Genomic DNA, 18,901 nt, shown 5'->3' on the forward strand with positions numbered 1-18,901 from the left:
CCAGGGCTCTCCCCCCCCCCCTTGGGCGGAGCACTTAGTCCCCAGGGCTCTCCCCCCCCCCCCTTGGGTGGAGCACTTAGTCCCCAGGGCTCTCCCCCCCCCCCTTGGGCGGAGCACTTAGTCCCCAGGGCTCTCCCCCCCCCCTTGGGCGGAGCACTTAGTCCCCAGGGCTCTCCCCCCCCCCCTTGGGCGGAGCACTTAGTCCCCAGGGCTCTCCCCCCCCCCCTTGGGCGGAGCACTTAGTCCCCAGGGCTCTCCCCCCCCCCCTTGGGCGGAGCACTTAGTCCCCAGGGCTCTCCCCCCCCCCCCTTGGGCGGAGCACTTAGTCCCCAGGGCTCTCCCCCCCCCCTTGGGCGGAGCACTTAGTCCCCAGGGCTCTCCCCCCCCCCTTGGGCGGAGCACTTAGTCCCCAGGGCTCTCCCCCCCCCCTTGGGCGGAGCACTTAGTCCCCAGGGCTCTCCCCCCCCCCTTGGGCGGAGCACTTAGTCCCCAGGGCTCTCCCCCCCCCCTTGGGCGGAGCACTTAGTCCCCAGGGCTCTCCCCCCCCCCTTGGGCGGAGCACTTAGTCCCCAGGGCTCTCCCCCCCCCCTTGGGCGGAGCACTTAGTCCCCAGGGCTCTCCCCCCCCCCTTGGGCGGAGCACTTAGTCCCCAGGGCTCTCCCCCCCCCCCTTGGGCGGAGCACTTAGTCCCCAGGGCTCTCCCCCCCCCCTTGGGCGGAGCACTTAGTCCCCAGGGCTCTCCCCCCCCCCTTGGGCGGAGCACTTAGTCCCCAGGGCTCTCCCCCCCCCCTTGGGCGGAGCACTTAGTCCCCAGGGCTCTCCCCCCCCCCTTGGGCGGAGCACTTAGTCCCCAGGGCTCTCCCCCCCCCCTTGGGCGGAGCACTTAGTCCCCAGGGCTCTCCCCCCCCCCTTGGGCGGAGCACTTAGTCCCCAGGGCTCTCCCCCCCCCCTTGGGCGGAGCACTTAGTCCCCAGGGCTCTCCCCCCCCCCTTGGGCGGAGCACTTAGTCCCCAGGGCTCTCCCCCCCCCCTTGGGCGGAGCACTTAGTCCCCAGGGCTCTCCCCCCCCCCCCCTTGGGCGGAGCACTTAGTCCCCAGGGCTCTCCCCCCCCCCCTTGGGCGGAGCACTTAGTCCCCAGGGCTCTCCCCCCCCCCCTTGGGCGGAGCACTTAGTCCCCAGGGCTCTCCCCCCCCCCCTTGGGCGGAGCACTTAGTCCCCAGGGCTCTCCCCCCCCCCCTTGGGCGGAGCACTTAGTCCCCAGGGCTCTCCCCCCCCCTTGGGCGGAGCACTTAGTCCCCAGGGCTCTCCCCCCCCCTTGGGCGGAGCACTTAGTCCCCAGGGCTCTCCCCCCCCCTTGGGCGGAGCACTTAGTCCCCAGGGCTCTCTCCCCCCCTTGGGCGGAGCACTTAGTCCCCAGGGCTCAAAAATAAAAACAGTATAGATAAACTTACCTTGATACTTACCTTTTTTACTTACCTCTTGTTCTCTTTCTAGTTTTTTGATTATTTGTTCGCTGGCGGTCTTTTGACTACTTTTTTGTTGTATTAATCTTGGTTTTTTTTTGTTGTTAGTTTACGCTGAAGAATTAAGCTCTTGGTAAGGTTCCGTTTTGTCTACGAAACTGTACTTTCTTACTTAATTCAAAAGCGTAAACTTCTTTTAGATTGTGATATTTTGGGGGGGTGAGGACTGTATTTGCTTAATTCATTACTAAATACAACATGTTGTCTTCGTGTATATACCAAACCAGAATTGTCAGAGTGACGAAAAAATTCACATCAAAATTATTGGAAAGAAAGATGCAACAAGAAAAGAAGTATAACTTAATCGTTGAGCCTCGAGACCTTTTTAAGAATAATGACCGAGCGCGTATTTTTCCATAGTTTTAGGACCAGCAGGTTATTATTATGGTCACTGAACTGAAACAGTAGGTTATTATTTCTAATAATGATCTTCTGTTCCACCTCAACGACCTGTTCTTAAAATTTGCCTTAAATAATAACCTGTTCAAAACAGTGGAAAATTGCATGAAGACCCGACTAACCGACTGTGTTTAGCAAAAAATGAACTTACCATAGGTTTGGTATATACTGAATAAATGACAGACACAAAAATGCGTTGGCTGCATATCCTTTTTAAGGATCGTGGCAGTACTTTTATTGTTATTTTGAAAACTTTTTGGAAGGCAAATTGGTCTTCTTTTCTTTATGGTGAGGCAGAACCTGTTAAAAAAATGGAAAGCGTTATTTGTTGTTGTAAATACCACGGTACTAACGTGTTAAGAATTGCACTCCGAATTAACCTTCTTTTCTTGTTTACCTGGTTTCTCGTTACCTTCAGTTTTATTTACACCTGTCTTACACCTCTGTCGACTATTATCTTGTGTCAGCCTAACCGTCCCTGGAAGCATTGTAATTCTCTCCCGGTGCAAGCTAAGCACTCTACGCCAAAATTGCCAACAGTTTGTTTGTTGGCAACCCGTTTGTGCGGCATAAAAGCATAATTTATATTTAAATCGTACATTAATTAATAAGGTCGCGGTTAATGAAATGTAAAACTCTGAGTCAGAGAAATAAAAAACTGTCCAACGTTTGAAGTTTATTTTATTAGTGTAGTCTACAGAAGAGAACACTTCTTTGATCAAAGCGAAAAATTTTAACTACATAGACATCAACAAAATAGGCCTATTTGACCGTAACAATCGTAACTCGCGTTTATCTTGTTGACTCTAGTTCAACACTTAACGAGCCAACCTAACAAAGGGACCATGCATGTTTACAGGTAACTTCTGGCGACACAATGAACAACACACAGAGAACAGAATTATGACAGAAAATCCTTTATGTAAAGTCTAAAAGAATAATTTCTTTCTGCAGCAAAAATAACCAGTAAGAACCGTTAAAGCAATTTGGACGCTTATCACAACACATTGAGAAAAACAACACTCAGATTTGACTAACGCTTGAACTAGACGCATTCAGAAAAAAAAATGCCGACTTGATTAAAACTTGACAAATCGATGACTGGCTTGTGAATGAGTATATACAATAGGCTTTTCGAGAGTATTATGGTATTTTTGAAAAAGGCCTACAACCGTGTGAATTACCACAAGCTAGACCCAGAATAAATGTTAAAAGTACCGAGAAAGAAACATACAAACGTTAAAAACTTTTCGGTAGATAAAAGCAAAGAAAGTTGAGGAAAAGTAGTGTTATAGAATTGCTAGCACAAGAACCATTTAAAGTCCTAATATTTGATTGCTCAGTGATGTTGATCACCACTATCAGTTTGACAAAACTAATGAATATGCGAAGACTACGATAGCCTGTTTTGCACCCGCTCGTCACGATTAAAGTTAAAATTGCGAAAGAGCGCGAATTCAAACTTTTTAAAATTTCCGCGGCAACTAAACTTACGGAAATTTCGGGGACTAGATTAATTTGGGTTTATTGCCAGCAATTAATGTCAACGAGGGCTTAATAGGCCAAAAATATAAGTTGAACTGAGGACAAACCTGGTATCTTCGAAGAGGCGCAAGCGAATCTTAGCTGGTGGTGACATTTGATCCAATTCAGAAATGACAGCGATCGTTTGAGATGAGTTTGGTCCTTCCAGTGTAAGTTAACTGTCTAAACAACAGTTCAATCAACTCGAAATCAGCGTCTTCCTTTTGTACAGTTTCTCGATTAAAATTCATTCCAACTCGAGAAAAACTCGTGTTGCACATGCAAAGTAGCATTACCAAAGTTTACCAAGATGTGATTATGCGCATGTTGAATTATTTTTCACAAGTTTTACTGGCCTTTGTGTTCGGAACAACAATAAAAACATATACTATTGATGTTTATTCATATGCAATTAACGCTTAAAATTCAACCATTCAAAATGTATAAAAAATATTTTTGAAAAAGGGAAACGATCATCGCACATTTTCAAAGAACTGTGGCCCTGGACAATCAGTGCTCACCGAAGACTGTGTTAAAACTGCTAGAAACGTTGTAATAACGATTTAATCAAAATCTTTTGATGAAGTTCATTGACGTCAAGAAAGATTGAAAATTGAACAAAAGGTCAGCAAACATGAGAAAACAGACTTTAAAACTTTTTCAACGTTTTCTGCTCCGGAAGAGACCGGAACTGGATATTCCTTAATCGTTCAGGAAAAGCTAACAGTCATGATAGAATAGTCTAACTCTGATATAAGACGTGAAGAAGATCAGAGATCGGACTGCAATAGTTTCCTGTTTTGTTTGTTATTCAAAGTTACAGTTTTCAAATATAGCATTTTTTATTAGCCAAGGGAATCGAATGAAACAGTGCTAAAAGCTGCTTTTTTAGCATTTCTACAGTTTTGGAACAGACAGAGCAACTTTCTCACTATAAAGACGATCAGGCGTTTATATTGCGCCCAACAAATGCTTGATGAAAACATGCCTATATTTCCCGTGCCGCTCGGGAAATGCATCTGATTGGTCAGTTTCTGCTACTGAAACCGCGACCAAAGTTTTTATTAAATTCCCCTGAGGCATGAAGGTTAGACCGTTCAGCAAAATGCTTTTGAATTATAGAATGGAGTTTCTTTCGCTAGTACAGCGAACTTTATATATCAGCAGCGTTTCAAGACTTTTAAGTTATGTGAAATAAAGGAAAGAAGAAGAAAAGAAATAGATCTCTTGGCTACGAGTAGTATACACTTTCTTTGAGTGTATTCCAAAACTTGAGTTGAGCTAAATCACCCAAAAAACTTAAAGGTTTTGACTGGGAGAAGCTCTCATGCTCGGGCTCCCCCCCCCCCCCCCCCCCCCGGGCTCTCATGAATGCAAACTTACGGAAACTTTTTTATTTCCCGGAAGCACATTTTATTGTTCTCGTCATCGTCATAACAGACATTGGGCCAACCTCGTCCCCAGGGCTTTTCCGGGAACGAGGTTGGCATGGGGTCTCTCATTAATTCAGTCCAACATGTACATTGACATTGGTAGCCTGAATTTCATCCGATTACTTCGAGTCGTTATTAGTCCAATTTTTGAAAGCGAACCCAACGAAATTTATAGTCATGTGAGTGAAAAAGGGTCAAAAGGCATGTTTTTTGCGCCAAAAACCTCGAGAATCACAATATCGAGGGAAAAGGAAAGTAGAAAAAGAAAGAGCTAGGAGGACGAAAGGAGGAGAAGAGAAAAAAAGCAATGGTTGCACTCTTAGGTTTATAATGACTACTTTGGAGAGTTTTTGGCCGAAAAAAACTGTTTGACGTAAGAAGTCTATTTGGTAGTAACGTTTTCAAACATCCGGCTAGATATCAAGTGAGGTAGAAGAGAACTATATCCTATATCGAACTATAGCCACTAGTAATCCCTAGTCAGCAAAGAAAGGACAAATAGACTTGCTCTGTGTTCCAAATGTTCGTGCTTTTTTTGAACAGGAAAAAACATATTGCTTTTTTAAACTCTCGGGACCGCAAACGCCTTCTAAAGTAAAGATCAAGTATTCACACTCTTTTCATGAATGATATCGCCAGCAGCCTGTATGCCCTTCTTATTTATTTATTCCGCGTGGCCAAAGCGTTTCGGGTCACGTAGTCCAAGCGAAAATGTGAAAATGTTTCTCGCCCGTTTGCCTCGGATACGTCACCGAAAATGAATTGACTGAGAGGGAAGAGAGCCCTGGGGAATAAGTGCTCCACCCAAGGGGGAGAGCCCTGGAAACGCATTGAAGGAAGTTGGCGGGGTGGGGAGGGGTAGATAAATTTTAATTTAATATTAAAAAATATTCACATATCTAAGCTTTTCAAAACTTGCAAGTCTTCCCATATCTTTTTTACTCAGTAGTTCCAATTAATTTAGGTAAATAAAAATCAAAGTCATTCTTGCAAAAAACGATAAAAATACGGCAAATGTAAAATTACCTTAATTTACGAGACTTACCCTACCCTAAAGGAGTCTGCTTCCGTAAGAAGATCCACAAAATGGGAAATTCAACAAGCGAACTGAGCGAACGCGAAAGAAAGGAGGCTGACTTTGGAGAAAAAATCTATGATATAGTAAATGAAATATATCCAGAAAGTTGCGAGAATATTACAGGAATGCTTTTGGAAGCGGAAGATGATGAACTGGAGCGACTTCTATCGACAGCAGGTCGCAAAGAGCTCGAAGCCAGAATTCATCTAGCAGCAAAAAACTTGATTTCCACGTCTTCAAAATTGATATCCGAAAGGTATCATCTTATTGTTACTACAAGCTGTTCTTTCATTGTATTTTCAAGTTCATTTCCAGTTCATTATAGCGTTTGGACGCTGAAAGTAATTGGCCGTTTTTAATTCAGTTAAATCTGTTTTGTTTGTAGCTAAAAAAGTGTAAAATGTTGAATATGATGAAGATGATGATGATGACAGTGACAGTGGAATCTATTGTTAGTCACACCTTGAAATCGAAAGAGTAGTTTTCATTAGTGTCAAATGAAAAAAGCACAAGTTCTACATTTTATTTATTACAGAAAGAATAACAGGTAGCTGATGCTAAAAATATAAGAATTGCCAGGGCTGTCAACCCCCCATGTCTTTAAGTATTGAGAATTGATAGGGAAGGGATGAAAGATGACATCATAACCTATGACACATGACATCGATCGTTTGTGCAAAAAATACTTGATGAGTCCAATCATCACAAATTTGCGAATGCATGAAAAAGATGTTGCTGACATTGTAACATTTGGCCTGATTGGTTTACTTCTACCCAATCACATCATTGCTTATATCACAATGTCAAACCAGAGTTTAAGAGGAATTGTTTGATGTTAACAGTTAAATAGCTCAAACTATGCAAAATATTTAAAATTTTATTGGCGGAAAGTGGAGTCTACAAGAAATAGCAAACTTTGGCTATTAGCCTTGAAATTTCAGACTCTTATATGGAGACCGGGAGATACAGTCCAAAATCTGGAGTCTCCCGGATTATCTGGGAGAGTTGACAGCCCTGAATTGCTGCTGTTGCATAACCTTCAAAATGTAAGAATGTTATGTTAGGTGAAAACAACTGTTTCTAAAAAACTAAAAAGAGAGGAAAGCGGTGATTTAGTACCATTTTCACCTAACACGCAAAGAACGAATTTCAAAAAAGGCCTAACCTTTCAAGGGGTACATATTTCCATCCTAGCCATACAGTTGTAGGTGACTGAGGGAAACATCCTTTTTTTACATGTCAAATTTTCAAGACAATTCTAAAAACAGGTGACATATATAGTCTCCTTCACAGCCGTTTTTATGGTCTTCACACAACACTTGGGGAGGACTGTTGTTTGACAACCCTAAAAACAGCTGTGAAGGAGACTCCACCAACAGGGCTGTGCAGGGACCTTGATCAACGTAGTTCCCAGCGTCCTGTCCTACCCATCTCCCTCGCTCCACTGGGACGGGTAGGAGAGGGCCCTTTGAATGGGGTTGGGACCAAGATCCCTCTGCAACTATCCCTCAACTAACAATGGAAATCATGATCATGCAGCTCTGATAGTTGCACAGGGACGGCATGCAGGTTCTTTACAGCACACTTGTTATGAACACAAAATTATTGCTTGTAGTGATGATTACTCCAAGTAATAATTTTGTGTTCATTACAATTATTGGCCCTATATCCATGCCCAATGATTAACTTAATGCAGTGTTCAATGAGGTTGTTAGCCAGTGCAGGAGCTGAAAAACAATGCCCTCCCACAGTCCCCACAGGAAAAGCTTTAACTTGCTGCAATTCTCTCTCTGCATGTGAAAAGTCTTTCCTTACAAGAAAGGAATATGCTATTTGCAGATCAACCCATCAAATAGAAACATATTCACTTGGACAGTAAGAAGGGCTTTAAATGCAATACCATATCTGATAGAGATAAAACTGAAACTTAATTTGCTTTAAAGTCTTTAGAAACAGAACATTTCTGTTATACAACAGTATTTAAAAACCCAAGAGTCGACCCTGTCCATGCTACATTTTATGAGAGTAGAATGACAATAATTTCAGAATTTGTTGTTAGATCAGATTAGTCACGTTAGTATCATCATGCTATAGTTTTGGGGGCAGAGGGATGGGGCAAGGGGGTGAGTTGTGAAAATGTCCCAATTAAAAATAATACCAATAGTTTCTTGCTCCAAAGGGCTATCTCTATCCCATTCCACAGGTTAGGAGTAGTTATACACTAAAGCTGGTAAAAAGTGTAATTATGATCTATACTTCCCAAATCAATAAACCACTGCATCATGCAGTCAGTAGCCCAATTAATCCCCCCCCCCCCCCCTAATATGGGAGTCTTGTTGGCAACTACCTGGATTTGTATGAGACTTGAATCTCTGCTCTAAGAAGCAAACAAAAAATGATGCACCATAAATAGCCATTAGTTCACTAACTTCATGAAAGGTTGTCAATTTCTCCCTCTGGTCCTTGATTATCATGTCTATCAATCCAACTGGTTTTTAAATTTAACTCTTAGACTTCAAGACAGTACAAATTATTTTAACAGCTTACACTGTTTTAAACAACTTCAGGGAAAGGAATGGACTGCAGGCAAGTCATACACAAAATGAAAGTGACAAGAAGGTAATGCACAGCATACCAACAGATGTAAAAGAACAGGGTGATTGTGAAAACAGTGGTCTATCAGAGAGAAGAGAGTTGTCACCATTTGGAAGATATACAGACTGTTCCAGAATATCAGAGAAGAAACAGGCCGTGGGTGAAAAGATATACTCTTTAATAGAAAAATGCTACCCATGTGATGCAGCTATATTGACAGGAATCTTATTAGAAATGGATATTCAAAGCTTAGAAGAACTTGTGAATGACAAAGACCTGTTAGAACAGAAGGTGGAAGAAGCTTTGGCAGTTTTACAAAATACTTCTGAAGTCTCTCAAAATAGTCAAAGTGTGTCTCAATCAAAGGAACACTCCGATAAAGCAGTGATTGGAGAAAAGCTGTTTGAATTGGTCAGTGCATTCAATTCAGAACAAGCTGACAAGATAACAGGGATGCTTCTCGAGATGGATCTTCAAGATTTAGAAGTTATTGTTCAAAATCAAGCAGCTCTTGAGGACAAAATTAATGAGGCGTCAATGGCTTTGAACAGCCATCTTAATCACGCAGAAACTAAAACCTTGGCTGAAGAAAACTCAGACAAGAAACTATATGGTGAACAACTTTATTGTTCAATTAGTGAATGGTACCCTGAGCAGGCTGATAAAATCACTGGAATGCTTTTAGAGCTGGATGTTTCCACACTAAAATTGTTGATTGAGGATTCTGTGGCACTTAAAGACAAAGCCTTGCAAGCAGCAAGTGCTCTTACTAATACAAATATTATAAAGGAACATTCACAGTCTCCTGAAGAAGTGGGTCTAGAGACTGAAGACAAAAAAATCTCAGACTCTGAAACACAAAATGATTTAGATGAACAGTTGTGTAGCATCATAAAAGAATGGTATCCAACTGAGGCTGGAAAAATAACAGGAATGATTATGAATTCTGAAAAAGACCGTGCTACCCTGGAAACTTTGGTTCTGAATAAAAAACTGTTGAAAGGGAAAATCAATGGGATGTTGGATGTAGACCAAAGGAATGCGCAAGCTGGTCCAAACAGGTGAGAGTTGTTATTTGAGCTTGTTTATTATGAACATCTAAGTAGTATGTAGGTAAGTAGTCCTAGCTACATTAGACCAAAGGCATGGATTTTGAAGAAGACTTGCCTGGATGAGATAGGAACCATTCCCCTTCCTTGCTTATTTTGTTACAGTCTGCTCAAACACTGTCGTTAATCTCTTTTTAGAAAGTGATGTGGACTTCCAGTTGCCCCACACTTTAAAATGGACATCCTTAACTTCTTGTTGGAATAAGGGGGAGAGCTCTGGAATGCTGAATATTCTTTTTTTTATTCGATGTAGTTTTATTCAGAAGAACCCCAGTTAACTCTAACTTGGATGACTCAAGCTCGCCACTACTGACTAGACTTACTCCAAGTCAACTCCTCACAAGTTCTCGATCAAGAGCAGTCTTTAAAGTGAGTGAAGTGAGCTTGAATGTGATCACACAGCAACCGAGCGAGCAAAAAAGTCAGCCTGACCAACCAAAAACAGTCTTACTTCTGACTCGAACTAATTTTACTTTTTCCCTTTTCTCTTTGACAGTTAATTTACCCCAGTAAATTGAACCACTGCCAGGTTAAACTATTTCTTGTTTCCCTTGGGGGTTTTGAGATAATAGAGTTTAATTGAATTTAAAATGTATACTAACTAGACATGAAATAGAGACTGAGGACCTTATAAACCTGATACACCCCTATCAACGCAACATTTGTAGGGCAACTCCTTAGCAGATAAACACCAAAATTCAGAGGTTTTTTGTGGTTTAATAGAGTCAACCATATTTGGTGCAAATTTTACTTTTCCCAGGGGCATTGCTACCTATGTGCCTGTACCCACGTAAACACCTGAAATATTCACCACTTTAGAAATAAGGAGGAAACAATGCCAAGTTAAATTTCGCAAAGACTTCTGGAATCGTTACTGGGGATGCGTCAGTCTAAGCGCCGGTCAGCTATTGGCCAATTTTTCCCGCCCCTAGTAACCGTCCCAGAAGTCTTTGCAAACGTTAACTCAGCCCCAAAAGCGGAGGGTTGTCCAATACTCACAAATAGACTCCATTGGTGTTAGTGGTGATAAGAAGGATCTCCATTGGTACCAATGGTACGATTGGTACCAATAAAAAAGCATCCTATTCCAATGGTTCTATTGGTGAATATGCATCTCATTAAGGAGACTTAAATTATTTGCTCATGTCATCTAGCTGGGTAGAGGGCAATTCCAATGGTCCATTGGTACCAATGGTACGATTGGTACCAATGGAAAAGCACCCTATTCCAATGGTCCTATTGGTGAATATGCATCTCATTAAGGGGACTTAGATTATTTTCTCATGTGGTCTAGCTGGGTACAGGGCAATTCCAATGGTCCATTGGTACCAATGGTACGATTGGTACCAATAGAAAAGCATCCTATTCCATTGGTTCTATTGGTGAATATGCATCTCATTAAGAGGACTTAGATTATTTTCTCATGTGGTCTAGCTGGGTATCGGGCAATTCCAATGGTCGATTGGTACCAATGGTACGATTGGTACTAATGGCAAAGCACCCTATTCCAATGGTTCTATTGGTGAATATGCATCTCATTAAGGGGACTTAGATTATTTTGTCATGTGGTCTAGCTGGGTACCGGGCAATTCCAATGGTCGAATGGTACCAATGGTACGATTGGTACTAATGGAAAAGCACCCTATTCCAATGGTTCTATTGGTGAATATGCATCTCATTAAGGAGACTTAGATTATTTGCTCATGTGGTCTGGCTGGGTACAGGGCAATTCCAATGGTCCATTGGTACCAATGGTACGATTGGTACCAATAAAAAAGCATCCTATTCCAATGGTTCTATTGGTGAACATGCATCTCATTAAGGAGACTTAAATTATTTGCTGATGTGGTCTAGCTGGGTAGAGGGCAATTCCAATGGTCCATTGGTACCAACGGTACGATTGGTACTAATGGAAAAGCACCCTATTCCAATGGTTCTACTGGTGAATATGCTTCTCATTAAGGGGACTTAGATTATTTTCTCATGTGGTCTAGCTGGGTACAGGGCAATTCCAATGGTCCATTGGTTCCAATTGTACGATTGGTACCAATGGAAAAGCACCCTATTCCAATGGTTCTATTGGTGAATATGCATCTCATTAAGGAGACTTAGATTATTTTCAGATGTGGTCTGGCTGGGTACAGGGCAATTCCAATGGTCCATTGGTACCAATGGTTCGATTGGTACCAATGGAAAAGCACCCTATTCCAATGGTTCTATTAGTGAATATGCATCTCATTAAGGGGACTTAGATTATTTTCTCATGTGGTCTAGCTGGGTACGGGGCAATTCCAATGGTCCATTAGTACCAATGGTACGACTGGTACCAATGGAAAAGCACCCTATTCCAATGGTTCTATTGGAATATTGTTGTTTGCTCGTGAATCACAATAAACAGAACGAACACGACAGTGACGCGTTACCTTTCAATTTTAATGTTCGTACGATGTTTGTTATACTCGCAGCACCTTGAGATATTATTAGCGCTAGATATATAGGTCGCCCTCGCTTTGTAACTATTAGCGCGTTTCTACTTTGTGTGAAAGCGAACTTGTTTTGCGTGGTTAGCCTATAGAACGAGGAATATTCATAAGAATTATGGCGCGTTTTTAATTGGTGTAACAGCGAACTTGTTTTGCATGGTTGGCTTATAGAACGAGGAATATTCATAATAATTATTAGTGCGTTTTTACTTGGTGTAAAAGCGAACTTGTTTTGCATGGTTGGCTTATAGAACGAGGAATATTCATAAGAATTATAGTGCGCTTTTACTTGGTGTAAAAGCGAACTTGTTTTGCGTGGTTGGCTTATAGAACGAGGAATATTCATAATAATTATTAGCGCGTTTTTACTTGGTGTAAAAGCGAACTTGTTTTGCATGGTTGGCTGATAGAACGAGGAATATTCATAATAATTATTAGCGCGTTTTTACTTGGTGTAAAAGCGAACTTGTTTTGCATGGTTGGCTAATAGAACGAGGAATATTCATAATAATTATTAGCGCGTTTTTACTTGGTGTAAAAGCGAACTTGTTTTGCATGGTTGGCTGATAGAACGAGGAATATTCATAATAATTATTAGCGCGTTTTTACTTGGTGTAAAAGCGAACTTGTTTTGCATGGTTGGCTGATAGGACGAGGAATATTCATAATAATTATTAGCGCGTTTTTACTTGGTGTAAAAGCGAACTTGTTTTGCATGGTTGGCTGTTGGCTTATAGAACGAGGAATATTCATAATAATTATTAGCGCGTTTTTACTTGGTGTAAAAGCGAACTTGTTTTGCATGGTTGGCTAATAGAACGAGGAATATTCATAATAATTATTAGCGCGTTTTTACTTGGTGTAAAAGCGAACTTGTTTTGCATGGTTGGCTGATAGAACGAGGAATATTCATAATAATTATTAGCGCGTTTTTACTTGGTGTAAAAGCGAACTTGTTTTGCGTGGCTGTCTTATAGAACGAGGAATATTCATTATTATTAGTCGTTTTTAATTGGTGTAAAAGCGAACTTGTTTTGCATGGTTGGCTTATAGAACGAGGAATATTCATAAGAATCATAGCGCGCTTTTACTTGGTGTAAAAGCGAACTTGTTTTGCGTGGTTGGCTGATAGAACGAAGAATATTCATAAGAATTATAGCGCGCTTTTACTTGATGTAAAAGCGAACTTGTTTGCGTGGTTTTCTTATAGAACGAAGAACGTTCAAAATAATTATTAGCGCGTTTTTACTTGGTGTAAAAGGAAACTTGTTTTGCACCAATAGAACCATTGGAATGGCATCATTTTCCATTGGTACCAATCGTACCATTGGTACCAATGGACCATCGGAATTGCCCTGTACCCAGCCAGGTCACATGAGAAAATAATCTAAGTCCCCTTAATGAGATGCATATTCACCAATAGAACCATTGGAATAGGGTGCTTTTCCATTGGTACCAATCGTACCATTGGTACCAATGGACCATTGGAATTGCCCGGTACCCAGCTAGACCACATGAGAAAATAATCTAAGTCTCCTTAATGAGATGCATATTCACCAATAGAACCATTGGAATGCGGTGCTTTTCTATTGGTACCAATCGTACCATTGGTACCAATGGACCATCAGTTTGACGAATCGTATCCGTTTGTGTATACTGGACATGTGTGCAAAAGCGAAGAAAATACATTTACAAAAAAAACTAATGAGGGTATTGAACTGCAATGTATATAAATAAGTAAAAATATTTATATTCCATTCAGTTTGTTTATAAAGCGTTTCTCGGTAATGTTTTACAGGCAAGAGACCAAAACTGAAGGCCACGTAACTAAAGAAAAGCTTGGCGAAAAATTGTTTGAGGTGGTTGAAGAAATATGTCCACAATATGCAGACAAAATCACAGGAATGCTGTTAGAAATGAGCCTGAAGGACATCGAAAATCTGATGAACAGTGATCAAGAACTTGAGGAGAAAATACGGCTTGCTGAAAAAGCGCTAGTCTAGAACTTTCAATAGTATAATTCTGCTCAAGACTAAATATCAGATTAGGCCCTAAAGTTCACCAATATAACCTTCGTCGTCAGTGTATTTTTTTTCTCACGTTCAGTCTATTTGTAGCATAAAATGCGGGATGTGGAAAATTTAAGTCGAGTTGGGTCGATTTAGAAGGCAGCTCCTTGTGAACTTTCTAGCCAAAATGGTATCATGGAGTAAGAGTATTTTAACGTAATTTTACTAAATAACGATAGGGCACAAACAACGTTACTTTGTACTCATTTTTTTATCCCATAATTCGCTGTGTATACTTTATAAAGGTATTCACGCCATATAACAAGGAAAAAAAGAATTCAGTTTCCCCATTTGGAGAACATTGCATTTTACATAAATTACGTTTAATTAGAGTGGTTTTCGTTTGAGTGTCGTAAAACCAAAACCAAAGTAATTACTCTGGCCAATCACGTAGGACACAGACAATACATTGAACCAATCAAAACTCGAAGTAATTACATGTGGCTGACGCAAAGCGCGGGAAAATGCATGCGAGCACGTCACAATTGGCTTTGGTTTTACTTCTGATTGGATGAAAAGGTGGCGCGAATCTTTTAAGCCAATCGCATCGTGTAGAAAGTGCAAAACCAATTACTTTTCGACACTCAAATGAAAACCGCTCTAACTTTTCGTCAAACGTGCGGCTAACAACTCGTGAACACCCTGAAGCAACAAAGCAAGTTCATGGCCCCTACGAGCATTTCCACATGTATAAACAAATGAGCCCTGAAAAATCCGATTGCGGGGTTTTGTCGCAGACAAACTCCATTTCTTGTGCTTATTTGATTGGTCTAGACTCCGGAATATGAGTCGACTTTTAACCAATCAGGAAAAAGCTGAGGAACTAAAATAATTTTGCTGAACTCCGTTTTCCCGCGCTTTTTCCTCGTTCGTGATCCGATTGGAGGCTCACATAGCACGCAGAAAAATGAAGAAATTCTTCAGGCATCCACAGAACCACATTATTAACTAAGATTTGAATTTATTCCGCGGGAAATGAAATAACTGTCTTCTGCCTAAATCCTGCTATCTGGAAAATCCCCGAACAGGCGGTTCCTCAGCAGGGGAGGTCTTGTTTTTGAGTTCCACATAAGTTAACGCGGAAATTGATTTCTGCTTCAGTTTGTATCTGTCCACCCAGGGGGATGGGGAACCATTTCTGAGTGAGTACACTACCCTCCTCGAGTCTTGTTTTGTTTTCAGACGGGACTCGGATTCGTTCGGAAAAGTGATGGGCTCTGATCGTAAGCTGCTGTTTCTTGAAGTTGCATTCCGAGAAAGCACTGCTCCATCGTGGTATGGTGGTGTGTTTGGATTTGGAACGAGTTCTTCGAGAGTAAGTTCCTGAAAAGTGATAAAACATCGCTTTAACTTAAAGACAGAAAAACAAGTGGATGTACGAGTGTTGTACCGAGTGATGTAAGTGCTGTAAGTGTGTACTAGATTTTAGCGCCTTGTGAGGGTCCCACGCGCGGTTTACATGGTTACATGTTTCCCATCCTTTACGTCCAAAATCATTCACCCGTTGGGTCAGGCAAAAATGAATTTCAAAGCTAAGACCAGGAATCATGCAATTCAGCAAGGTTATTCCTAGCTGTAAATATGTTTAAGAACTAATATTTAAAGAAAAGACGACATAATGTGTTGTTCACTCGTTTTCAACGGGTAATCGTGTTAACAAATAAAATTCAACAAACGTTTACTAATTGGTGATAATGAAACGCAAAAAAAGACGTTGTTTTCATAGAAGGGATGTAGTGCTCTTAGCTTAGTACATAAGGGAAAACACTTTTGTTCTGTGTTGTGTTTTGTTGTTTTTTTCTCATGAGTTTTTTCATTTTCCAAAAAATTGAGTTGGTTTAGGGATAGCCGGAAAGAAACGCACATCGTAACATCAACCTTTGAAGTCTTTAACGACATGCTAACCGGCTTCCTTTTAAACCACCTCGTTACGATAACAATATATCAATATAAACTACAAAACCTACAGCTTAAAGCAGCCCCTGGAAAGTTGGACTACTTAGAGACCGAACTAAAAAAAAGCCTCCGTCGATTTCGAAAAAAAAAAAACAGGAAAGCCGAAAGAAAAATTTCTCATGCAGAAATCCGGTTTCTTGCCATTAAGTTTTGTTTTTTCTAGTCAGGGAAAACGAATTTATGTAGGAAACGGGGCATTTGGAGTATGTAACTCTAGAATTGATACAAATGGCAATGTAATAGTCTATCTACAGATAGTGATTTAAGCGACTGACTTACCTGACCATCTCTGTAAGCACCCTGTAATCCCACAGAGATCGTGGATCTAACTCTCGAAGGGAAGAAACCATTGAAAATCCTTTTTGGCTTGTGCATGGGACGAATTTCTTGGTATGATTTTAAGGTGTTAAAATCGATGATACTAGGGCAGCTAAACTGTCTTTTATTTCCCGAAATCTTGCGTTCAGCCGCTAGTTTCCTTAAGTCTATTCGGTCACCGTTTTGTATTTGTCTGTTGGCAAGCGTACCCTTTGTATTGAACGCGCTCGATGAAGTTGGGTAGAAACCTTTCCGGTCCGAAGCAAATATCTTGTCTTCAAGGCTTGGAAAGACTATGATTTTCAACGATGTGACAGGATCCATGCTCAGCAGAAATACACTTTCTCTCGTCGTCAAAATGTTTCTCACTTGGAGACACAGTCTCCCACATTGCACAAAAACAAGGTCCTTATGATCGGATGCGAGGCAGACGATTATGAGCTTCAAAGAAGCCACTTGGCATAATGTCTGTTATGCAAAAGCTTATTGAAAGGTGGATTTGAATAAACTACCCATCTGTCTATAAAAGTAAGACCGATGACCAATTAAATGACAACAAGATTATTCCCTTGTGGTTAAAATGATTATCTAAAGAGCCTGGCACACGGTTTATTACTGAAGAAATGAAACAAAAAAACCTATGATGTCATAATCGCGCCCACCAGTCTTTCAACCTCACACAATCAATTTAAGTCTGCGTTTTTCCAAGCTATCACTCGCCTGTTATATATATGAAAGAAAACTCCATAGCGGTGAAACCTAAACCGTAAAAGATCGCTCTTTACGTCCGAGTTCGTTAATTTAAGTGTTATTTGTCGACATAACGCGAATAAACACTATGGTAATGATATATACATGATTCCACTTTGCTTTTGTGTGCCGGGATTAGAGAATTAGGACATCATTGAAAGTTATGAAGATTTTTTCTTTACTGTTGCCGACTTTTTTCTTAATAAAGATTTGTTTTACTTTCTATTTTTCAACGATCTTGATTCAATTGGAAAGAGTTCCGTTCTTAAATGTAATACTTATCTCGGGAAAAAATCATGTTGGCTTCAGTTACATTTTAATCTACTTCATAGAAAGGGTCCCCTGGATATAGTAACTTTTTATATTGTTCTAACAGTAAACACAGTGACTTGTTAATGGAGTATTAATTTGCAAATAACTTTAGTGACCTTAAGTTATTTTGAAAGATCGATGTCCTGTCGCTTAGATGTTACTTGCGTCGATGATTTCATTTTTCAGCGTTCAGAGATCTCGTACTCAATTATCTTTTTATTTTCATGCACCACTAGAAATCGCTAATACATGCAATGGTTACTCACACGCTCAAAATTGGATCAGTCTTTTCTTGTACAATATTAGTAAACAACACTTTTCGTATAGTCTTCTTGTAAATAACACTACTCTCTCTTTTCAAACATTGTACCGAAACAGTTGTCAGTTTAAAAAATTGCAACAGCAATTACATCCAAAAATTACCAAAATAGCTGTCTTAAAAATTTGGATATTCAATATCCTGAGTTTTTAAGGAGTTTTTAACTAGAGAAAATAGAAATTCACTGTTAATTGGTGAGTAGTTTTTGTTTTGTTGAATGGTTTATTTTTAAGGCGTGAAAAAGGCTCTCTCTCTCTCTCCCCCTCAAACAGCTCTAAGATCTAGACTTGTTCTTTTCGTTGATTTTATTGCTTATACGTGTCCTTTCAGTTGAATGATCGGCGCCTGTTCATGTATCAGACAAATCAGTCCGGACTTAACGATGCTTTTTGTTTGACACAAAACAACAAACAAACATAAATCAAGTCTCGTACAATATTTAATCCTTCAGTGAAAAACATAACAATAACCAGTCGTAAAAAGCATTCGTCTACTGGCTAATTAGCTGACCTTCCATAAATTTTCTTCTTACAGTAAAGTTAGTACTAATGATTTAACTGGAGCTCATGAAAAAACGACTGTCTTGTTACTGTCATGTCGAATGTCTGAATGCCATGATCTTTCACACAGTTTACTTAGAAGTCAAGTAAATGTATTCTCTGATGTCTGTATGCGCTATAAATGTGTTGTTGAGGCTTCTGAGCAAAAATCTACTCTCACACCTCTGTGAAGTGGCGAATAAGCTTAATTAACGCTCGCGGGCTGAAATGAAAAGGTGTTAATCGATGGGATTTTTACACTTTAATTAAAAGCCCTTCATATTCTATACCGTGGGTCATGCAAGACGATCCAAACTCTTGCAAGACTTCTAATCAGCAGTACTTGCCAGAAACGCTGCTTATTGTACTGCATAAGGTTGCTAAAATTGTAAGTCAGCTCGTAATGCCCCAGTCATGGGCGGTATTGAGAAGTGATACCCTGACGAGGAGGTTAATCATGCCCATGGTCCTATGGTTCTATTAAAGAGGCACAT

General features: G+C 40.6%; 2 protein-coding genes across 2 annotated transcripts; one reads left to right on the forward strand and one right to left on the reverse strand.

Moving 5' to 3' along the window:
- Positions 1-5,961: 5,961 nt before the first annotated feature.
- Positions 5,962-14,416, forward strand: LOC140941066 (uncharacterized). The gene is made up of 3 exons (XM_073390024.1): positions 5,962-6,213; positions 8,525-9,613; positions 13,943-14,416. The coding sequence occupies exons 1-3, from the start codon at positions 5,966-5,968 to the stop codon at positions 14,145-14,147; spliced, it is 1,542 nt and encodes a 513-aa protein (XP_073246125.1). The 5' UTR covers positions 5,962-5,965; the 3' UTR covers positions 14,148-14,416.
- Positions 14,417-15,159: 743 nt separating this feature from the next.
- LOC140942344 (uncharacterized) lies at positions 15,160-16,895 on the reverse strand. The gene is made up of 2 exons (XM_073391300.1): positions 16,449-16,895; positions 15,160-15,536 (listed from the first exon to the last, which is right to left on the reverse strand). Exons 1-2 carry the CDS (start codon positions 16,809-16,811, stop codon positions 15,219-15,221), a joined length of 681 nt encoding a protein of 226 aa, XP_073247401.1. The 5' UTR covers positions 16,812-16,895; the 3' UTR covers positions 15,160-15,218.
- Positions 16,896-18,901: the final 2,006 nt, after the last annotated feature.

The sequence above is a fragment of the Porites lutea genome, chromosome 6 (assembly GCF_958299795.1).
Source record: "Porites lutea chromosome 6, jaPorLute2.1, whole genome shotgun sequence".
In the NCBI taxonomy this organism is placed as follows: domain Eukaryota; kingdom Metazoa; phylum Cnidaria; class Anthozoa; order Scleractinia; family Poritidae; genus Porites; species Porites lutea.

Coding starts and splice junctions, on each gene's coding strand:
- LOC140941066 (XM_073390024.1), top strand. CDS start 5,966: ATGGGAAATTCAACAAGCGAACTGAGCGAACGCGAAAGAAAGGAGGCT. Junction 6,214..8,524: donor TCAAAATTGATATCCGAAAG/GTATCATCTTAT, acceptor AAACAACTTCAG/GGAAAGGAATGGACTGCAGG. Junction 9,614..13,942: donor GCGCAAGCTGGTCCAAACAG/GTGAGAGTTGTT, acceptor AATGTTTTACAG/GCAAGAGACCAAAACTGAAG.
- LOC140942344 (XM_073391300.1), bottom strand. CDS start 16,811: ATGGATCCTGTCACATCGTTGAAAATCATAGTCTTTCCAAGCCTTGAA. Junction 15,537..16,448: donor GTGCTTACAGAGATGGTCAG/GTAAGTCAGTCG, acceptor ATCACTTTTCAG/GAACTTACTCTCGAAGAACT.